Below are 24,608 nucleotides of genomic sequence, written 5' to 3' on the forward strand. Positions count from 1 at the left end.
TTTTTTTTTTTTTTTTTTTTGTTCAATCTCTTCCAATGAGAAGTATCATACGAATGTGAAGTAGTGTGCTGTGACTCAAATATTACTGAGGGCACACACAGCTGGAAAGCAGTTGGGTTTAAGTTCAGTTTTGAAAACTGCTGAGGGCTCTTAGGTATTATGTTGCAACATTATTTCATGTTTTTTATCTCATTTTAATGTTTACTTTATTTCTGTCCCTCTGTGTTTTGGGTTTGTATGAAGTTGAATATTATTGTAATATTTGTCAATTATACTGCTGTTAGCACAGATTGAAAATAAGGATGTACTATACAATGTCTTGCTGCCAAAGAGGAAATAACATAATTTTTTATCCCCAGTAATTAAAAATGTTTAATGAACCTTTCTAACATCACACACTGTTGAAGGGGAAGTTGCAAATGTGGATTGTATCTAGTAGTTAAGTTTGACTTTTAGGGTGAGACTTCAAGAATTGCTGAGTGATGTGTTCATGGCTGTTGTAGTGGTGGTTGATGGAAAACAGTGATTATAGCTGTCCATAACAGTACATAAGTACTTCTTAAGGGAAAGATTTCTCTCATTTGGAATCCTTCCATGAGGATGAGGATGATTATCCATAATATTGACTGTGTTGGTTCTTCAAACTGTAGGCTACCATTGTATGTTGTACAGTCATATTATGAAGCCATCTTCAGTGCTATCATGTTCTTTACTGCCGGCATCTAGTGCATCACTTCTGTTTGGTATGCTTTAACACAATGATGTGACAGATGCAATGTAGCTACTTCCTGTGCTTACTGGTGGGTATCTTTCTCACTGCTATTGCCAAGGGATGAGTGGTATATACAAGATACATTCATCAGATATTGTCCTCTATTACAGGGCATCATATTGGATAGGGCATGAACAATATAATATAGTATATTAGATCACAGGAATCCAGATTTCTGAGGGACACCTCAGAATATGGAGATTGGATGAATTGCAATGTGTTTGGTACACTTGAAGTACTATGAGGCAGCTGTGCAGTATATTATCAAGTGTTAAGGACATACTAATTTTGTGCAGTACTTTTGCTACTTCAGATAGGTCCTGGCTCACATGCCAAACATGTGACTCAAACAGGGGATAGTGTGGTACCCATCTATGTACGTGGAGAAGAAAGTCCCAGCAGTTGTTGTTCTGAGAGTCCCTACTTCCAGTAAGAGAGGGACTGTAGAAAATTTCATCGAAGCTTGAGAAAAAAGTAAAAAAATAAAAATTGTAGAAACCAAATTTGTGGACTGAAGGTAACTCTTATCACAAATTGCATATCAAAGAAACAGCTGCACCACTATCAGCCCTTAAGGCCAAATGGATGCTCAGGAAATCGTCCACACATCAGTTGGATAGATCAGCTAACTCATATTAGGAGATTAATTAGAAATGATCTTTCCACAGTGGAAACATAGTAACTAGGATTGAAATGATGTGATGTAAACTGAAATTTTAAGGCTAGGTGTACAAAATAATATTGGTAACTCACACAGGTATGCATAAACTCATGGATTACTGTGGTATGCTCCTATCAGTGAGGTCCATGCACACGCGATTATTATTATTATTATTATTATTATTATTATTATTTTAGTTGGAGGTATAGTTACAACTGGTACAAGCTTGGTAAATCTCATACACCTCCATGGTAGCCAATAACTCTTAATTTAGAAGAAAGGAACATTATATTAGTATCAAAAATTATTAAAGTACAATATTAATTAATAGTAAAGAAACAAAACAAAAATTAGGTAAGTAAATTTAATCTTAAAATTTCACAAGTTTTTGTAGTTAATAAACAGTTACTGGCTGCCTTGGAAGTGCTTGAGGTTTATCACCCGTGTACTAAATGTAACAATATCTACATCTAAAGCTATTACTATTATACCATTCATGTGCCTCTCAGGCCCTCCTTTGATAAGTGCTTATCTTCTTAAACCTTGAGTTAACTCACACATGTAAGTGCAGCCAGTGACATTCTGTAAAAATATGAGAGATTTGGTTTGCATCACATAATTTCAATCCTAGTTATTATGTTTCCTCTGTGAAAGCATCACTTCTGGTCTAATTTAGTTCTTCTAGCCAATTGTTACTTGGACAATTTCCTAAGTATCTACTTGATCTTAAGGGCTAATAGTATATTTGATATGCAAAGATAAAAAAAAAAATTGTAAGGAATATCTGCTTCTGCCATAGCAAAAGCTACTGTGTACTACCTGTGTTGTACTAAAATTTTAGTGACCTTCATCCATCATAATCGCTCAGATAACACTTTGTTGTTGTCTTCCCAACAGTACTATTACTATGTTCAACAAGAATATTGGAACACAATTGATTGCTGCCACTTTGAACAGTTTGTTAGAATTGGAAAAATTTTATATTGCTGGAAATTTTTGCTGATAAAGTGATCTCTACAACATTGCTGGATGAGCTGCTTATTACATTAGTGCAAAATAGTAATGGCTATAGAAATTATGTTATTGCCCCGCAATTGTAAAGTACTGTATTCTAGTAGTACTATCCTCTTTAAATGAAATCCATCTAAATGACTGCAGTCTGATTAGTGAGTGATACTAACGTAACTGCTTCTGATTTTTTCATTTTTATTCAAACTGTGCTATGGATGCTGCATTATGTTTGTGTAATCTAACTTATATAAAATTCGCTTTATGTCCTTATCCAAGTTTATTATTTTGATTTGATTTTCTTCTTACATTAGAATTTTGTCCATTGTATTTCACAAATTTGGTTTATTTGTTATGAAAAATTCTTTTATATGTGAAGTAGTATAGTTTAATAGTACCAAATATAACCACTCAGTCTAGTGTACAGATCCTTTTACTTATGTGTTAGTAAAATCATTAATACATATTTTGTGTTAAGACTAATTTTTAGATCCCTGATACTGTTTAATTATGTGAATCATTATTTTTACATCTATATTTTTCAATATATATATATGTTTACTATTTCCCGGTTATTGCATGAGAAATGTTGCTTTGTGTAGTAAAAATGTAAAAATCTTTAACTGTGGGGGAAAAAAACCTGTTAATCCAGAGAGGCACAATTCCATTTGTTGCAACAGTAATTGTCTGCTTTCTTTTCGCAGATTACAGTATAAATACGCAAGCTGAACACCTGTCATCCACAGATTTAGTGACAGGTATACGACAAGATGGACGCATGTCAGTTGTGCGTAGATTCTTCTGTTTATTTGTGACTTTTGATCTCCTCTTCACTGTCTTGATGTGGCTAATATGTATAATGGTAATTATTTTGTTGTTTTAATTGTACTGAAAATATATTAGCATGTACTACTTTGTTTTTGATATGATTTTGCTCATTTTTTGCATGTGGACACGGCTAGACAGTTTTTTTATGTAACTTTTTTGTACTCACTGTTAGTGACCAGAATGATTCAAGTTGGAAAAGAAACATAAAGATAATCTTGAAGATTCTAGACACCATCCAAAATTCTCTCAGTGACATGATTCTCTTTTCAAACAGTTAGAGCATCTTGCTCATCAAGCTTCCATCTAGTTTTAGATGACCAACAATACATGTCTTTGCATGGCTACTATTGTGCAGAGCATGAAAAAAAGGCAGCATTTGTCTTACAAGTTACGACTATTGTAGATTTGCACCCAAAAACTTATTCTTCATGACGAAAAACCCCTTTTGCGTGTCATAACTGTATACTGTAAATTTAATTGTGTGTAATCATTATAGTTTGCTTTGACCTGATGTAAGCAAATAAACATAGTAGTTTTCCATTTTTATTTTTGTGAAATAAGAAAACCTAAAGTAATTGACTGTATGGCCTCAGATTTAGTGTGTGTGGGTGTGTGTTTTGTGTGTGTGTGTGTGTGTGTGTGTGTGTGTGTGTGTGTGTGTGTTATGCAGCTCATGTTGTCCAACAGACTCATATGTTGCTGTAACCAGTTGCTCAAGTCAGCTTGATACAGATGTAGATGCTGCTGCTGCTATGAAATAGAAACTTGTCTATACCATTAAGATTCACATAAATCTTTCTGTAGGTATCCTTACATCTAAAAACAATTTTACACCGCCGTCTGCTTCACGTCTGCTGTGCAGCAAGCTACCTTAATTTAAGTATTATCTGTATTTTTCTTACTTGTCACTTCTTCTTCTGCGTGTTTTTGCTTTTAGGAAGCTTTAATAGTTGAGTGCTATTAAGTGTTCCATGGATCTCGTGTTTGTTTTGAATACAGTCAGAGAGAGTCCCTTTAGTCAGCCATAGTGCCAGTAGTGTCAGTGTCACCCTAACCGCCGTCTGCTTCACGTCTGCTGTGCAGCGAGCTACCTTAATTTAAGTATTATCTGTATTTTTCTTACTTGTCACTTCTTCTTCTGCGTGTTTATGCTTTTAGGAAGCTTTAATAGTAGAGTGCTATTAAGTGTTCCATAGATCTCGTGTTTGTTTTGAATACAGTCAGGGAGAGTCCCTTTAGTCAGCCATAGTGCTAGTAGTGCTAGTGTTTGTTTTCAATACCGTCCAGAGACAGGTAGTGCTATTTTCCTTGTTTCTACAAGAAGTGGTTAGCAATCACAGTTTAGTCAATAATCAACCGCCTTTAGTGAATTAGCAGTCTAGTTAAAAGCTGATTAACACTCTATAGTAAATAGATTTCTTAGGATGGCTAAGATGTGTGGCTGCTGTGTACGGACGCAGGAGGAGCTGGCCACTCTTCGCGAACAGCTGAGCGTGTTGATGGCCGCGGTCAGCCGTCTTCAGGCTGCTGCCTCGGAGTGTAGCGGCAGTGGGGAGTCTGGTGCGTCGCATGGTGCACCCCAGGTGTTGGATGCTTCACCCACTGTCCCTGCTGTCGAGACATCTTCGCGGGTACCGGGCGCGGTTGGGCCACCCTCTCCCCAAGGGGAGTGGCGGGTTCAGCGGCGTTCGCGGCGCACGAGGCGGAGGGTCAATGTGGAGGCTGGCCGTGTGGCATCGCCCGCTCTGCCTGTGAGTGGACATGTGGCTGCTCCTTCAGCAAGGTCCGAGCAGGCACACGGGGGGAGGGGTTTATTAGTTATTGGGAGCTCCAACGTTAGGCGGGTGATGGAGCCCCTTAGGGAAATAGCGGAAAGGTCGGGGAAGAAGGCCAGTGTTCACTCTGTCTGCTTGCCGGGGGGTCTCATCCGAGATGTGGAGGAGGCCCTACCGGCGGCGATAGAGAGCACTGGGTGCACCAGACTGCAAATTGTTGCTCATGTCGGCACCAATGACTCTTGCCGTCTGGATTCAGAGGTCATCCTCAGTTCGTACAGGCGGTTGGCGGAGTTGGTGAAGGTGGAAAGCCTCGCTCGCGGGGTGGAATCAGAGCTAACTATTTGTAGTATCGTTCCGAGAACCGATCGCGGTCCTCTGGTTTGGAGCCGAGTGGAAGGCTTAAACCAGAGGCTCAGACGATTCTGCGGAGAGCTGGGGTGCAAATTTCTCGACCTCCGCTATCGGGTGGAGAAATGTAGGGTCCCCCTGAATAGGTCAGGCGTGCACTACACGCCGGAAGCGGCTACGAGGGTAGCGGAGTACGTGTGGAGTGCACATGGGGTTTTTTTAGGTTAGAGAATTCCCTCCCTAGGCCCGACAAGACGCCTCCTGAGACGTGGCAAGGCAGGAGTAGGCAAAATGCAACAAGGAATAACAATATTAATGTGCTAATAGTAAACTGCAGGAGCGTCTATAGAAAGGTCCCAGAACTGCTCTCATTAATAAACGGTCACAACGCCCATATAGTACTAGGAACAGAAAGTTGGCTGAAACCAGACGTAAACAGTAATGAAATCCTAAACTCTGATTGGAATGTATACCGCAGAGATAGGCTGGACAGTGAAGGGGGAGGCGTGTTTATAGCAATAAGAAGTGCAATAGTATCGAAGGAAATTGACAGAGATTCGAATTGTGAAATGATTTGGGTGAAGGTCACGGTTAAAGCAGGCTCAGACATGGTAATTGGATGTCTCTATAGGCCCCCGGGCTCAGCAGCTGTTGTGGCTCAGCACCTGAAGAATAATTTGGAAAATATTTCGAGTAGATTTCCCCACCATGTTATAGTTCTGGGTGGAGATTTTAATTTGCTGGATATAGACTGGGAGACTCAAACGTTCATAACGGGTGGCAGGGACAAAGAATCCAGTGAAATATTTTTAAGTGCTTTATCTGAAAACTACCTTGAGCAGTTAAACAGAAAACCGACTCGTGGCGATAATATATTAGACCTTCTGGTGACAAACAGACCCGAACTATTTGAATCAGTTAATGCAGAACAGGGAATCAGCGATCATAAAGCGGTTACTGCGTCGATGATTTCAGCAGTAAATAGAAATATTAAAAAAGGTAGGAAGATTTTTCTGTTTAGCAAAAGTGACAAAAAGCAGATTACAGAGTACCTGACGGCTCAACACAAAAGTTTTGTCTCAAGTGCAGATAGTGTTGAGGATCAGTGGACAAAGTTCAAAACCATGGTACAATATGCGTTAGATGAGTATGTGCCAAGCAAGATCGTAAGAGATGGAAAAGAGCCACCGTGGTACAACAACCGAGTTAGAAAACTGCTGCGGAAGCAAAGGGAACTTCACAGCAAACATAAACATAGCCAAAGCCTTGCAGACAAACAAAAATTACGCGAAGCGAAATGTAGTGTGAGGAGGGCTATGCGAGAGGCTTTCAATGAATTCGAAAGTAACGTTCTATGTACTGACTTGGCAGAAAATCCTAAGAAATTTTGGTCCTATGTCAAAGCGGTAGGTGGATCAAAACAAAATGTCCAGACACTCTGTGACCAAAATGGTACTGAAACAGAGGATGACAGACTAAAGGCCGAATTACTAAATGTCTTCTTCCAAAGCTGTTTCACAGAGGAAGACTGCACTGTGCTTCCTTCTCTAGATTGTCGCACAGTTGACAAAATGGTAGATATCGAAGTAGACGACAGAGGGATAGAGAAACAATTAAAATCGCTCAAAAGAGGAAAGGCCGCTGGTCCTGATGGGATACCAGTTCGATTTTACACAGAGTACGCGAAGGAACTTGCCCCCCTTCTTGCAGCGGTGTACCGTAGGTCTCTAGAAGAGCGAAGCGTTCCAAAGGATTGGAAAAGGGCACAGGTCATCCCCGTTCTCAAGAAGGGACGTCGAACAGATGTGCAGAACTATAGACCTATATCTCTAACGTCGATCAGTTGTAGAATTTTGGAACACGTATTATGTTCGAGTATAATGTCTTTTCTGGAGACTAGAAATCTACTCTGTAGGAATCAGCATGGGTTTCGAAAAAGACGATCGTGTGAAACCCAGCTCGCGCTATTCGTCCACGAGACTCAGAGGGCCTTAGACACGGGTTCACAGGTAGATGCCGTGTTTCTTGACTTCCGCAAGGCGTTTGACACAGTTCCCCACAGTCGTTTAATGAACAAAGTAAGAGCATACGGACTATCAGATCAATTGTGTAATTGGATTGAGGAGTTCCTAGATAACAGAACGCAGCACGTCATTCTCAATGGAGAGAAGTCTTCCAAAGTAAGAGTGATTTCAGGTGTGCCGCAGGGGAGTGTCATAGGACCGTTGCTATTCACAATATACATAAATGACCTGGTGGATGACATCGGAAGTTCACTGAGGCTTTTTGCAGATGATGCTGTGGTGTATCGAGAGGTTGCTACAATGGAAAATTGTACTGAAATGCAGGAGGATCTGCAGCGAATTGACGCATGGTGCACGGAATGGCAATTGAATCTCAATGTAGCGAAGTGTAATGTGATGCGAATACATAGAAAGATAGGTCCCTTATCATTTAGCTACAAAATAGCAGGTCAGCAACTGGAAGCAGTTAATCCCATAAATTATCTGGGAGTACGCATTAGGAGTGATTTAAAATGGAATGATCATATAAAGTTGATCGTCGGTAAAGCAGATGCCAGACTGAGATTCATTGGAAGAATCCTAAGGAAATGCAATCCGACAACAAAGGAAGTAGGTTACAGTACGCTTGTTCACCCAATGCTTGAATACTGCTCAGCAGTGTGGGATCCGCACCAGATAGGGTTGATAGAAGAGATAGAGAAGATCCAACGGAGAGCAGCGCGCTTCGTTACAGGATCATTTAGTAATTGCGAAAGCGTTGCGGAGATGATAGATAAACTCCAGTGGAAGACTCTGCAGGAGAGACGCTCAGTAGCTCGGTACGGGCTTTTGTTAAAGTTTCGAGAACATACCTTCACCGAAGAGTCAAGCAGTATATTGCTCCCTCCTACGTATATCTCACGAAGAGACCATGAGGATAAAATCAGAGAGATTAGAGCCCACACAGAAGCATACCGACAATCCTTCTTTCCACGTACAATACGATACTGGAATAGAAGGGAGAACCGATAGAGGTACTCAGGGTACCCTCCGCCACACACCGTCAGGTGGCTTGCGGAGTACGGATGTAGATGTAGATGTAGAACAACTTTTTTGAATTTAATTCCCTACATGTATGATATTCAATATTAAGCAAAATGTTATGAAGAATTAATTTTTTAAGATGCAAAGAATTCTTGCAGTTTTGTTTGTTACGTTCTTTTTTTTCCTGTAACTTAAACCAGTACCTTCACCTTTGTGCTAACACACAGTAATCTGCATAATGTATACCAACATTTGTCTCTCTACTGTTTGTTTCCTTCTGCTTCTTTCAGTACAACCTAAATACATAATATAATTGTACGCAATGTGTGCAGTCATTACATATTCATTATGTAAGTGCTCTTCTCAAGCAGCACTACATTAATGCATTTATTATTTTGTGTTATAACAGTCAGTTTAATTTTTACACATCTTTGCTGCAATAAACTACAAAATACTTCCTATGAAGTCTGACTTTCATAGAGTTTTCATCTTGTTTCTTTCTGCTGTGTTCAAAATAGGATTATATTAACTCTTTTTTTATATTAGAGATTTGTTTTTATCACTGACTTGTCTTTTTGGAGACAACTTCTCTATTTAGTGTCAGTTTGATTTTTTTCAGTTCTGTTTGTCTCCCGTATTTTCTGATTTCGCCTACATACCCTTCCTAGCTTTCGTATTTATTTTTGTCCTAAGGCCAAATTTTTCATTGAAGTATTTCTTTATTTCAGGAATTCCTTGACTTCAGTTTCTTTTAAATCAGAACTCTGTATATTTTTTAACATTTTTTATCCTTTTCTTCCATGTGGTTATGAATATGACTTCTTCATATACTGTATTCATGACTTTCTCACATTAATGTAAAATAGAAACCCATTATACTCATTACTCGCGGCTTTACTGCCAATTCCCGTAAGAGCTTGGGCACTGAATATATATATATATATATATATATATATATATATATATATATATATAGGCACATGAACAAAACACACAAACACACACACAGAATTACAAGCTTTCGCAACTGGCAGTTGCTTCGTCAGGAATATATATATATATATATATATATATATATATATATATATATATATATATATATAGGCACATGAACAAAACACACAAACACACACACAGAATTACAAGCTTTCGCAACTGGCAGTTGCTTCGTCAGGAAGGAAGGAAGGAGAGGGAAAAATGAAAGGGTGTGGGTTTTAAGGGAGAGGGTAAGGAGTCATTCCAATCCCGGGAGCGGAAAGACTTCCCTTAGGGGAAAAAAAGGACAGGTATACACTCGCGCACACACACACACACACATATCCATCCGCACATACGGTGTATGTGCGGATGGATATGTGTGTGTGTGTGTGTGCGCGAGTGTATACCTGTCCTTTTTTTCCCCTAAGGGAAGTCTTTCCGCTCCCGGGATTGGAATGACTCCTTACCCTCTCCCTTAAAACCCACACCCTTTCATTTTTCCCTCTCCTTCCTTCCTTCCTGACGAAGCAACTGCCAGTTGCGAAAGCTTGTAATTCTGTGTGTGTGTTTGTGTGTTTTGTTCATGTGCCTGTCTGCCGGCGCTTTCCCGCTTGGTAAGTCTTGGAATCTTTATTTTTAATATATTTTTCCCATGTGGAAGTTTCTTTCTGTTTTATATATATATATATATATATATATATATATATATATATATATATATATATATATATATACACACACACACACTCACTGACCATTTGACCATCTTCTGTGCATATGCACAAACAGTGCCCGAGCTCTTACGGGAATTGGCAGTAAAGCCGCGAGTAATGGGTATAATGGGCAGGGGCACTATGAATATAGTGTGGGTCAATAAGTTGCGAATGTGGGCCTCACGGGAGGCATGCCAGAGATAAGTCCCTGCAGTCTGCAGTCGCACTATCCTCTGTGTCCTCGGTGACTCAGATGGATAGAGCGTCTGCCATATAAGCAGGAGATATCCCGGGTTCAAGACCCAGTCGAGGCACACATTTTCAATTGTCCCTTTTGACTTATATCAATGCCTGTACACAGCTAGGAGTATTCATTTCATTGTAATTTATGTATTATGTTAATGTGTGAGCATAATATATATTTTTCTTGATTGTTGTATCTTCATTATCCAGTGTGATCTGATCCACATATATTATGCTCATACATTAACAGATTACAGCAAGGAGTAACTACAGTTGTGATATCCCTTAAATGCAGATCTTATCTACATTCAAGTGTGATGACATAAAAACTGTCCACACCAAATTTACCCCAAATACAAAATATGTAGCTTACAAAAATGAGCAAAGCTCAAAACTAGTCAGCCAATAAATAATTAGCAGTTTTGGACTTAAACATTTAAAAGTCCCTCTTCTTCAATATTTGAGCGCTACAAGATGTGACTTACTGAAAACCTTTATGTCTGACAAACTATCATCTAGCAATAAAACAATTAGTAAAATTTTCCTTGAATGAAACATAAGAAGTGAACAAGTAATTATCATTTTGGTAAAATGAGATACAAGGAAAGAGCCATAAAATATGTTATCATTCACTGCCTGTGAGGAATAATAAAGGAAATGAGGTAACATGATATTGGAATGTACATCTAGAGCAGACAAATAGTGGAAAACCATTGATGAGTGTAACACAATTTCTGTATTAGAAAGACTATGTAAGTAAACAATGCTTGTCCACTAGGTAGCATAACTTTCTGTTGGGCGAAGATTCATTTGTGTCATGGCCAGTTGTATTACATGGCAGCAACAGCAGCACAAAGTAAGTGGGTTGGAAGAGAAGCATAACGTGGTGCAGCCGATCATCATAAATATTAACTGCCCCCTAGCAGAATCTCCTAGGTTTTGTGTATCACTTTGTGCTCTTTTCCGATTGTTGATGTACACCTAATGCAGTTTTATTTTTAGCATATGTATGCTCTCTATAGTGTATTTTGAATATTTGGCCAATGTGGCCTATGTGTTGTTTGTTAAAGTTACCACATGTAATTCTGTAGACTCTGGAGCTAGTAAATTTGCTTTTCATAGCATTAATTTGATGTGGAATGTGTATTTTAATATTATCAGATCATTTACACGTAATCTTGATGTTAAGTTATGAAAAATACTTGCACAATTCTTTCAATATAATGCTGATTCCTGTTTATTTGATCAGAATTGGAAAATTGTTATTTTAATCATTGATTTCTCACAATTTGCCTATTCTAGATATACATGGTATGTTACTTTATGTCTATTAGCATTCCTCACAATCTGTGACTAATGATGTTTAATTTACAGATCCTTCCTTTATGTCATTTTATCAGAAGCTAAGAATGATACGTAATTATGGTTAACTCCTTATTTTTTTCATTTATTGTAAAATCTTAAATATTTAAACTCTTGATTAATATGTAACAATATAATTTTTAATCACTAGATTGCATCATTTATCGTGCCTACTCTCTTGTATGTCTATATGTAAGTTCTTTTACTGTTATTCTTATTTTGCAACAGTGATGATATACTTTTGATATTATAAATTTAACCTTCTCCTTCCATAACACTATAATGTGTGTATATGTTTTCAGGTTTCTTTGATTTTTTCTTATTTATAGATATACGTATGGTTGTACATCACTGCTGAAACCACAAATCGTAAAAATGAAAGCAGTGATTGTTAGATATAATAAAAGAAACAAATGCTTTTTAATCATCAGTCTGAATAAGCTATAGGTCTAATATTAAAAGCAATGTTTAACTGGTAGGTTTCATTTTACATGGAGATAGTAGTAGCTGGTGGACATAACATATAAACTTTCCAGAACATATGATGAGCTGTTTTTACTGTAGTATTATCACATAGGGGTTACATTGATACTTCAGGCTCATTATCTGTTTTGAAACTGAATTTGGCATGATTGACAAGATAATATTTCATTAACACTCCATTACCTCTTGATTGGGGAAACTCACTCGTACACTCAATGTGTATCCTAGTAGCTGCATAAAGAATTTTCCAGCTGCAGAAGCATGAAAGTATACAGTTTCTCAGTCGTTAGTGTCAGTCATATCTCCCTCTCATATGAAAGTTAATTTTGTTGTCCCATAGCCAGTTGGTTCACATAACTCAGTGAAATTTAATACATAATGTTTAGCATTTGCACTAATTGTGATACAGTTATAATAAAACCACACACATACAGCAACTTATTGACAGTTACCTTTTCGTTCTTTTTCAGTTGACTGGTGATGAAATTTTTGATGCCTTGTCAAAGCAGATAATTCATTACAATATTCATACATCCTTATTTGACATTGTGGTAAGTATAGAAATGATCTGAAGATGGTTATTAGTAACAATGTATTTCTAAGAGGAACTTCACTTTTCAGAGGTGGGATGGGTAGCATGAAAAGGGGGGAGAGGAGGGGCTGATCTTCACTGACAGTGTTTAGTTACTGTAAGTACTGAGAGTAATTCAGTACTTACTGTTGGCCTGGGTGGAAGGTTGCAAACATTGTAATAAGAATCTTGATCATGCTATTTGGATGTGCCAGGCTGTACAAATTACAGGTCCAAGACTAGACTAATTACGTATAGGCTGGTAAATATAAATTCAGACAAAATACTTGTTAATTCACAATCTCTCATGTGTTTTGTGAATAAAACCATCTAGAGCGTTTAACATGTTTATCTATAATCATCATATCTGTAGTTAAGATTATAGGAACATAAGAATGAGAGCTGTTTATTATGTATTGTCACAGGGTGTATACACCCTGGGACAACTGGGAAATCCAGGGTGAACCTGGGAATTTTTTCATTCGGGAAATATTGTTTTAATTTTAGTTAAATTTTTGTAGTTTTGACTGGTAAGAACTGATATTCTAAGTAGAATTTTACTTGAGCCTGATACTGCAGAATAATACTGCAGCATTAAAACACAAATGAGAGACTAACATCAAAATAAAAGTTTGCACCATTTACAGTAACAAAATACAGTGCACACAGTGCTGACATCAGACTGTCTCAAAGACCTTAGGAAGAAGACTGTACAGTACTTCATAACAACAAACTGCTTTTGATGAGTATGACATCACAACTGTTTACATTTCTAATAGGTTGCGGGAAAATATTGTGAATGGTGGTTTGACAAATATTACTTTGGAAGTAAATTTCCTTTTATGCTAGATGAATTACATTATGTGTGAAATGTGTGATGCATTTCTTAAATCACAGAGCATTTGAATCTCATTCAAAATTTAGCTTTGAGGACCAGTCACATAAAAAAATTTCAGTTCAACAAGACTAGCGATTTCTGCTATTATTTAAAGTTTTACTGGTACATTTGTGTTTGATGTATCTTAAAGGATAACACATGCCAAACCTCAAGATTAGTTTTTTGTATTGATTTTAGTTCTTTCATAGATTATCAGTTATGCAATAACAATGGCAAAAAGTATAATTATCCTCCTATCAGTAATTTCATACGTAATTGCCTTTTCTATGGAAAAGTTGAAGTGCTTGATGGAGGATTTATGCAGCCAAGTAATCCATGAAACGTTTGGTGCGCAGCAGTAAAATTTTCAATTGTACATGTCACAGATATTCAGCTGCTGCAATTTAAGCCGTACTCTTAGTATACTGCCTAACCACACCGTCGGGAAAAAGAGCAAAAAAGTTTGATGACCAATATTATATGTGAAATCTTAGAGATTCTTGTAGCTATTAAACCATTAACTTTTCCTATTTTCATGTTTGTTGTACTGAACAATGCTGTTGCTATGGCAGACTACATCACATGTCCTAATACTCTGAATATCTGTCATTGGCTGACAAGATAACATGACACAAACTATGACTAACAAAAACACATCACAATCTCAATTTCAGTGTTTTGGAAGCTACCAATGCTGTACTTGGTAGAATTCATATTTATATTTCTGTAATATAAAAATGTGAAGTATATGTGTTGGTGCACCTCAAAGATCTTTCCAACATACGTTTTTTTTTTTTTTTTTTTTTTTTTTTTTTTTCTTCAAATGTGAGAAGCTCTAAGCCGGTGTGTACAACCTTTACCACTCAAAGGATTGATGTTTTGCACGGAAGTATATTGTTACTTAACATGGTTAAAAATTAATTTCACTTGAGGTTTAGTGTATTTTCAGCTGGGAAAAAGTGTATTTTTAATGGGAAAAATTTGGGAAAACTCCAGGGATTTTTTTTCTTCTTTCTTGAACATGTGATCATTTTTGTATCCTGATAATGTATAACAAGTAGCGAAGAGCCACTGCATCAAAATGGATAAAAATAAGTAAATAAATTGATGGCACAACTTAATTAAAAGGAGGGATCAGTTGACAAGACATGTCCTGAAGCCAGAAGAAATCATCAGTTCGTTTATAGACGGAAATTCTGGTGGTGGTGAGGGGTGGGGGATAACAATTGTAGAGGAAGACCAAGGGATGAATACAGTAAGCAGTTTCAAATTGATGCAGGGTGCAGTAGTAACTCAGAGATGAAAGGGCTTGCGAGGGATGGAGTAGTGTGGAAAGCTGCACCAAACCAGTCTACAGACTGAAGATCATACATCATCTACAACAGTGTATAACAAAGCACCTCTCATTCTTATTTTGCTTTAGTTTATTCCTTAAATCCAAACTTGATTAAGGCTAATAGTGGAATGGTTTCTTCAAATAGGACATAACCAATATCCTTTTCTAATCTTCTTCACTGAACTTGTGTGTAGTCAATAATGGCATCATTGTTGCTGAAATGTTAAATCCTAATCTTCCTTCCTTCATAAGTCCATAACAAGCTTTTTGTCTTTTGCACGAGTAATAGAAAATTGCAAATTTTGATCAATAGCTTCCATTTTACTCATTGATATGTTGCTTTGTTATATTAAAGCAAGATTAATCAGACCTGTTGGACAATTTTCTCTGACAAACCACAAAAGCTGTACCAACTTCATTTGCTTCTGTGATCCAAATTGTCGTGCAAAGTTTGTGGTTATGAATAATGCATGATGTGTTTTTCACATCAAATTTTTGAAATTTGCCATTCATGTGGGAGTAATGTGTACAGTATCTGTGCTGAGAAAACAGTTTTAAATGCTGAAATTGAAAAAGAGAATATTCTTTGTATAAATGGATTAAGATACTTCTAACACTTCACCCACTGATTGCGCACTGTCTTTCACGTACATGTTTCATATACCACTATCCAAGATCCCATCACTACCTCAGTCAGTAATGCTGATCCACAGTGGCACTTGAAGAGTTGCTTCTCCCTCAAATATCACTCACCACTGATTAAAAATTGTAATAAGAGTAGTCCAGCTTTTCAAATAATAAAACTATTATGTATTTTAGGCGAGAAGGAAAGGATTTGAAGCAACAAATCCAACCACCTGAAAATGAGTTACTATTCTGTGAATGATAACAAGGCCACGTTTCTGGATGTCACTATATTAGAAGTAGAAAGCCTGTTATCTCGTCCACGGCTAAGGCTGCATCTCCATGGTCAGAACCTGTAGAGCACTAACGAAAGCACCTACGCATAGATGTAATGTATCCAAGATAGAACAAGAAGCACTGAGACGAAAGGAAACTATGTATCAGCCAGCCACCAAGGGTGATTCTGTGGTCCTATTGTCGCACATGGACATGAAGAAAATTTTGTTTTTGCTTTCAATGATGATCCTTACTGACATTTAGAGAGATCAGTCCTACAAATAAAGAAAGATGTTTTCTAAATCGATGTTGACTGTGTGTCAATAGATCATTCTCTTCAAGGTAATTCATAATGTATGAACACAATACATGTTGCAGAATCCTGCTGCAAATCGATGTTAATGATATGGGCCTGTAAGTTATTGGATTACTCCTACTGCCTTTCTTGAATATTGGTGTCACCTGTCCAGTCTTTGGGTACGGGTCTGTAGTCGAGTGAGGTTGTACATGATCATTAAGTATGGAGCTATTGCATCAACATACTCTAAAAGGAACCTAATTAGTATACAGTGTAGACCAGAAGACTTGCTTTTGTTAAGTGATTTAAGTTGCTTCTCTATTCTAAGGATATCTACTTCTACATTAATCATGGTGGCAGCTGTTCTTGGTTTGAACTCTAGAATGTTTAATTAGTCTTCTTTGGTGAAGGAATTTTGGAAAGCGGTGTTTAGTAACTCAGCTTTAGAAGCACTGTCATTGATAGCATTTCCATTGCTATTGCCCAGAGAAGGCATTGATTGTGTTTTGCTGCTAGCATACTTTTCATATGACCAAATCTCTTCAGATTTTCTGCCAGGTTTTGAGACAGTTTGATTGTGGAAACTATTACAAACATCTTTCTTCGAAATCTGCACAAAATTTCAGGTTTCTGTAAAACATCACCAATCTTGTAGATTTTGCATTCTTTTAAATTTAACATACTTTATTTGTTGTTTCTGCAACAGTGTTCTGACCTGTTCTGTGTACCAAGGGGATCAGCTCTGTCGTTTGTTAATTTATTTGGTATAAATCTCTCAACTGCTGTCAATACTATTTCTTTGAATTCAAGCCACATCTGGTGTACGCTTACTGGTACATTGTTAATTTGGAAGAAGTGGAGATAGTCTCTACGGAAGGCATCAAGTGAATTTTTATCTTCTTTTTTGAATAGGTATATTTTTTGTTTATTTTTGGAGGATTTGGGAGTTACAATATTCAGCCTCACTACAACAACCCTGTGTTCGCTTACCCCTGTATCTGTTTTGATGACCATTATTAGCTCAGGCTTATTTGTTGCTAAGAGGTCCTATGGAAATATGGCATCGAATGTATTTCACTCCTGTCAACAAAGGTAAAAAATCCTCTTCGTAATATTAAAGATTACCTAAGTTTCCTAAAGGTGTATATATACAGTATTCCATGTGAATGTGGAATGTCAGACCTGGGGCAGACTTTAGAACAATTCAGAAGCGGTACAGGGAACATCAGTAGCACACCTGAATAAAAGAACCAAGTAAATCAGCTGTCACCGAGTGCTACCTTGAATATAATCATAAAAAGATATATGAGCAGCCCAGTTTTGTGGTATAAATGCCAAATTTCTAGGGTAGTGTAATTAAAGAGTCTGTCAAAATGTTAGAAATCTAATAAGCTGGGACAAAAGTTTCAATTCAGACAAGGAGTGGGGGTCTGTAATTCAATTTATTAATTGTTTGCTGGCCACCTCATCCACTAGAACTGGAAAATACTGCAACAATGTGCAGTTTACAATATAATAATGTCAGCACTGTACAAATGGGGATCAAAGAGCACAACAAGTACCAGGAGTCAAACTCAACTGTAACTAGCAGTGCTACACCGATATTTCACAGTCTGGTTGGAGTCCAGGCAGCAAGTACATATAATAGCACAGCTCATGGCACTTGAAGATGATGACTGAGTTGGTTGTTGAAATGTTATACATAAAAAAGTAATCAACAGCCGTGTTGAACATATGAAAATACATCACAAATAAATTATGCCAAGAAAACCTGATAAGATTATATCAATATGTGTGTGATTATCCCATATTTATGGAAGATGATGATTAGATATGGAAGAAAACTGAAGTAATCCCTTCTAATCTTACTTTCTTGATAATCTGATGGCTATCCTGTGGTGGACAGATTAGTGAAGTATTCACTTTACCATAACAATTTTCATGTCTTTCAGCTTCTACATGTGGTTTCCTTTACTTTGTTGCAGATGGCTGCTGCCTCAAGATTTGTGGTTCTTCTTCTTTTTTATGGTTTGTTGTACATCAGACACTGGTGTGTAATAGCAGTAAGTACCTCTTCATGTTTATCCATTGCTTAGAATGTTTATTCCCACAAGTCATTTTATAAGATACATTTTATTTTCAGATATCAACGGCAGGCACCTGTGCTTTTTTAATTGCAAAAGTTTTTCTTTACAATGTAAGTACCTTACTTGCACATCTTGTTGTTAACTTTCATCAACTTCCAACATATAATGTGATGTATTTCTTATATTTTACTACTTCATAAATATTTTACACACATGGTTTCATGGATTTGTATAAAATTTTCATTTTTATTTGACTCTTGAGCTTGCAATGTATGTTAAATTTCGAAAAAAGGAGATGGGATCCAGCAGTAAGTTGCAAATCCGATGTGTATCTTTTTACTGGAGATCTAGATTTCAGCTATTGAATAGCTGTCTTCAGTGCATTTAAATGTGGTTATATGAGCTTAGGACATAAATGGCCAGATTCTGACTCATCTGACCATGTAGGTCCTAAGGTCATAGGTTTGGGAAAGGGAGGCTGGCAAAGCTTATAGGTGACAGTGTAGTGGGTGGTGGTGGGATCACTCATGAAAAAATTCCTGTAGTAGTTAGTGTTAGAGCTGCACCTTTTTTAGATTGAAGTGAGCTGATAGGTATAACTGCTTAAAGGAAGTTGCTCTAAGGACTCACCTTCAGAGGGTCAGGTTTCTAAGTGGAAAAGGAATTGTCATAGTTCATCAAAATATAAGAGGTGTTAGAGATAAAGTTAATAAACTACTTATAGATGTTGACTCTGAAATTATTATAATATTGGAGCACCACTTCAATAATTCGTCAATTCAGAGGCTTCCTTTACCAGGAATACAAACATCTCAAAAATTATATCGACAGGAAGTGCAAAATGGCTAAGCAGGGATGGCTAGAGGACAATTATAAGGATGTAGAGGCTTATCTCACTAGGGGTAAGATCGATACTGCCTACAGGAAAATTAAAGAGACCTTTGGAGAAAAGAGAACCAGTTGTATGAATATCAAGAGCTTTGATGGAAACCAAGTTCTAAGCAAAGAAGGGGAAGCAGACAGGTGGAAGGAGTATATAGAGGGTCTATACAAGGGTGATGTACTTGAGGACAATATTATGGAAATGGAAGAGGATGTGGATGAAGATGAAATGGGAGATACGATACTGCGTGAAGAGTTTGACAGAGCACTGAAATATCTGAGTCGAAACAAGGCCCCGGGATTAGAGAACATTCCATTAGAACTACTGACAGCCTTGGGAGAGCCAGTCCTGACAAAACTCTACCATATGGTGAGCAAAATGTATGAGACAGGTGAAATGCCCTTAGACTTCAAGAAGAATATAATAATTTCAATCCCAAAGAAAGCAGGTGTTGACAGATGTGAAAATTACCGAACTATCAGTTTAATAAGTAACACCTGCAAAACACTAACGCGAATTCTTTACAGACGAATGGAAAAACTGATAGAAACTGACCTCGGGGAAGATCAGTTTGGATTCTGTAGAAATGTTGGAACACGTGAAGCAATACTGACCCTACGACTTATCTTAGAAGAAAGATTAAGGAAAGGCAAACCTACGTTTCTAGCATTTGTAGAGTTAGAGAAAGCTTTTGACAGTGTTGACTGGAATACTCTCTTTCAAATTCTGAAGGTGGCAGGGGTAAAATACAGGAAGCGAAAGGCTATTTACAATTTGTACAGAAAGCAGATGGCAGTTATAAGAGTCAAGGGGTATGAAAGGGACGCAGTGGTTGGGAAAGGAGTGAGACAGGGTTGTAGCCTCTCCCTGATGCAAGCAATAAAGGAAACAAAAGAAAAGTTGGGAGTAGGTATTAAAATCCACGGAGAAGAAATAAAAACTTTGAGGTTCGCCGATGACATTGTAATTCTGTCAGGGACAGCAAAGGACTTGGAAGAGCTGCTGAACGGAATCGACAGTGTCTTGAAAGGAGGGTATAAGATGAACATCAACAAAAGCAGAACGAGGATAATGGAATTTAGTCGAATTAAATCAGGTGATGCTGAGGGAATTAGACTGGGAAATGAGACACTTAAAGTAGTAAAGGAGTTTTGCTATTTGGTGAGCAAAATAACTGCTGATGGTCGAAGTAGAGAGGATATAAAATGTAGACTGGCAATGGCAAGGAAAGCGTTTCTGAATAAGAGAAATTTGTTAACATCGAGTATAGATTTAAATGTCAGGAAGTAGTTTTTGAAAGTTTTGTATCGAGTGTAGCCATGTATGGAAGTGAAACATGGACGATAAATAGTTTGGACAAGAACAGAATAGAAGCTTTTAAAATGTGGTGCTAGAGAAGAATGCTGAAGATTAGATGGGTAGATCACATAACTAATGAGGAGGTATTGAATAGGATTGGGGAGAAGAGGAGCTTGTGGCACAACTTGACTAGAAGAAGGGATCGGTTAGTAGGACATGTTCTGAGACATTGAGGGATCACCAATTTAGTATTGAAGGGCAGCAAGGAGGGTAAAAATCATAGAGGGAGACCAAGAGATGAATACACTAAGCAGATTCAGAAGGATGTAGGCTGCAGCAAGTACTGGGAGATGAAGAAGCTTGCACAGGATTGAGTAGCATGGAGAGCTGCATCAAACCAGTCTCAGGACTGAAGACCACAACAACAACAACAACAACAACAACCACCTTTACCAGGATGCAGATTAGCTGGCAGTTTTTCAAGGAGTTCCTTGTGGGGTTGGGTAGTGACCATGTATCTAAAAAACAGTATTCCATTTGAGTCCATAGACATATCACGACACTGCATTGAACGGATAGTTGAATGTTGTGCAGGGGCAGTTGAATTTACTAAGCATCTAATTGTTGTTGTGCATCGATTCCCTAACTCTGATTTCAGAGCATTTCTGCTCAAGCTAGAAAGGGTTCTTGATTGACTCTATAGGAAATACTAGAAACTAGTTATATGTGGTGACTACAGAATAAATTTTGTATATGATGGTGCAAGAAAAAGGATGTTGGTAGATTTCCTAAATTCATATGATCTGATGCAGACTGTGTTTTTTCCATTTTTCCAAGCCGGGTGCAGGGGAACAGCAGCACAACTGTCGACCATATTTTTATTCATTCTTCATTACTAGATGGGCATTCTGTTAGTAAAAGGGTTAATGGCCTTTCAGATCATGGTGCACAAATTTTAACACTAAAATGCTTTTGTACTCAAACAAATGTCACACATAATTACAAACTATGTAGGAAAGTTATAATCCAATACCAGTAGAGTTTTTTAAACCTCGTCAAGGAACAAGAGTGGCAGGATGTGTATATTGCTGATAACATAGTTGACAAATATAAGGCATTCCTTAACATATTTCTCATGCTCTTTGAGTGTTGCTTTCCATTAGAACATTCTAAATGAGGTACTAGCAGTAAAAGGCAGCCTGGGTGGATGTCTAGTGGGATAAGGATATCATGTAAAACAAAGTGGGAATTATATCAGAATGTTAGAAGTAGTCACAGTCATGCTACAGTAGCCCATTACAAACAGTATTGTAAGGTGCTTCAAAATGTTATAAGGAAGGCAAAGAGTATGTGGTATGCAAGTAGAACAGCTAATTCACAGGAAAAAATTAAAACCATATTGTCAGTTGTGAAGGAACTGTCTGGTCAGCAGCACAAGGTCAATGATAGTCAGTTGATAGTAAAAATATTTCTGTTCACAATAATTTTCTGAGCATTGCAGGTGAATTAAGTAAAAATTTAGTTTCTACAGGGAATCATATAACACTCTTGGCAAATGCCTTTCTGAAATTGATGTCTGAAATACTCCTCTGTGATACAGACAAGGGGGAGATTGACTTAATAATTAAATAACTGAAGCCTAAGGACTCTCATGGATATGATGGAGTGCCTAGCAGAATATTAAAGTACTGTGCTGCACATGTTAGCCCTGTATTTAGCCATATTTGTAATTTTTCCTTTAGGAATGGTTAGTTTCCTGAATTGAAGTGCTCAGTAGTAAAGCCGCTTTATAAAAAGGGAGAAAGGGTAATGTAGGCAATTTAGACCTATTTCTATGCCATCAGTGTTTGCTAAAGTTATTGAAAAGGCTGTGTATGTAAGGATAATTGATCATTTTATATCACATGATTTGCTGTCAAGTGTACACTTCGGCTTCAGAAGTCGTTTGACTGAAAATGCTATATTTTCTTTTCTGTGTGAAGTACTGGATGTGTTAAACAAAAGGCCGATGTTGGGCGTATTTTTTTTATTTAACTAAGGCATTTGATTGTGTTGATCACAAAATATTGCTCAAGAAATTGGACCATTACAGAATATGGGGAGTAGATTACAATTGGTTCACTTCTTACTTTAGCAACAGGCAGGAAAAGGTCATTATTCATATTGTTGAGAATGGCTGTGATGTGGTGTCTGAGTGGGGTACAGTGAAGTGGGGGGTGCCGCGCGGGTCAGTGTTTGGGCCACTTCTGTTCCTTATTTATACACTCCTGGAAATTGAAATAAGAACACCGTGAATTCATTGTCCCAGGAAGGGGAAACTTTGACACATTCCTGGGGTCAGATACATCACATGATCACACTGACAGAACCACAGGCACATAGACACGTTCAACAGAGCATGCACAATGTAGGCACTAGTACAGTGTATATCCACCTTTCGCAGCAATGCAGGCTGCTATTCTCCCATGGAGACGATCGTAGAGATGCTGGATGTAGTCCTGTGGAACGGCTTGCCATGCCATTTCCACCTGGCACCTCAGTTGGACCAGCATTCGTGCTGGACGTGCAGACCGCGTGAGACGACACTTCATCCAGTCCCAAACATGCTCAATGGGGGACAGATCCGGAGATCTTGCTGGCCAGGGTAGTTGACTTACACCTTCTAGAGCACGTTGGGTGGCACGGGATACATGCGGACGTGCATTGTCCTGTTGGAACAGCAAGTTCCCTTGCCGGGCTAGGAATGGTAGAATGATGGGTTCGATGATGGTTTGGATGTACCGTGCACTATTCAGTGTCCCCTCGACCATCACCAGAGGTGTACGGCCAGTGTAGGAGATCGCTCCCCACACCATGATGCCGGGTGTTGGCCCTGTGTGCCTCACTCGTATGCAGTCCTGATTGTGGCGCTCACCTGCACGGCGCCAAACCCGCATACGACCATCATTGGCACCAAGGCAGAAGCGACTCTCATCGCTGAAGACAACACGTCTCCATTCGTCCCTCCATTCACACCTGTCGCGACACCACTGGAGGCGGGCTGCACGATGTTGGGGCGTGAGCGGAAGACGGCCTAACGGTGTGCGGGACCGTAGCCCAGCTTCATGGAGACGGTTGCGAATGGTCCTCGCTGATACCCCAGGAGCAACAGTGTCCCTAATTTGCTGGGAAGTGGCGGTGCGGTCTCCTACGGCACTGCTTAGGATCCTGCGGTCTTGGCGTGCATACGTGCGTCGCTGCGGTCCGGTCCCAGGTCGACGGGCACGGGCACGTGCACCTTCCGCCGCCATTCGACGGCCAACACCGCGGTTCCTGGTGTGTCCTCTGTGCCGTGCGTGTGATCATTGCTTGTACAGCCCTCTCGCAGTGTCCGGAGCAAGTATGGTGGGTCTGACACACCGGTGTCATTGTGTTCTTTTTCCCATTTCCAGGAGTGTATAAATGATATGCCCAGCGGTATTACAGGTAACTCTAAAACATTTCTGGTTGCTGATGACACTATCTTGGTAGTAAGGGATGTTGCGTGCAACATTGGCTCAGTTTCAGATAGTGCATTTCCTGACATAAGTTCAAGGCTTGTAGAAAATAAACTAACGCTACATCACAGTAATACTCAGTTTTTACAGTTTACAACACACTATTCAACAAAACCTGACATTTTAATTTCACAGAATGGGCATATGATTAGTGAAACTGAACAGTTCAAATTTCTAGGTGGTTAGATAGACAGTAAATTGTTGCGGAAAGCCCACGTTCAGGATCTGTTCAAAGACTTAATGCTGTCATTTTTACTATTTGCACAGTATCTGAAGTGAGTGATCGTTCAACATGAAAATTAGTCTACTTTGCTTATTTTCATTCACGTAAGTCATATGATGATATATTTTGGGGTAACTGTTCCCATTCTAAAAGGATATTTTTGGCTCAGATATGGGTGGTCCGTTAATATTTGCCAGAAATGAACTTGCATTTGGATCGGACTTCCTTAACTCTTGTGCAGAAAGGTGTACAGTATACTGCCGCATCCGTTTTCAATTAGCTACCACTTGAATTCAAAAATCTTGGCAGTAATCCATGCGCATTCAAATCAGAACTGAAGAATTTCCTCATGGGTCACTCCTTCTATTCTGCCGAGG

General features: G+C 38.4%; 1 protein-coding gene across 3 annotated transcripts in view; it reads left to right on the forward strand.

Moving 5' to 3' along the window:
* LOC126298579 (steroidogenic acute regulatory protein-like) overlaps positions 1 to 24,608 on the forward strand; it is a 164,096-nt gene that overhangs the window by 46,855 nt on the left and 92,633 nt on the right. For all 3 annotated transcript variants that reach the window (XM_049989950.1, XM_049989951.1, XM_049989952.1), the window contains 4 exons: positions 3,146 to 3,303; positions 12,692 to 12,772; positions 18,189 to 18,266; positions 18,347 to 18,400. In XM_049989950.1, the coding sequence (XP_049845907.1) occupies positions 3,146 to 3,303; positions 12,692 to 12,772; positions 18,189 to 18,266; positions 18,347 to 18,400 (371 nt within the window). The remainder of the gene's footprint in view (positions 1 to 3,145; positions 3,304 to 12,691; positions 12,773 to 18,188; positions 18,267 to 18,346; positions 18,401 to 24,608) is intronic.

Source organism: Schistocerca gregaria, chromosome X (genome assembly GCF_023897955.1).
Source record: "Schistocerca gregaria isolate iqSchGreg1 chromosome X, iqSchGreg1.2, whole genome shotgun sequence".
Classification (NCBI taxonomy): Eukaryota; Metazoa; Arthropoda; class Insecta; order Orthoptera; family Acrididae; genus Schistocerca; species Schistocerca gregaria.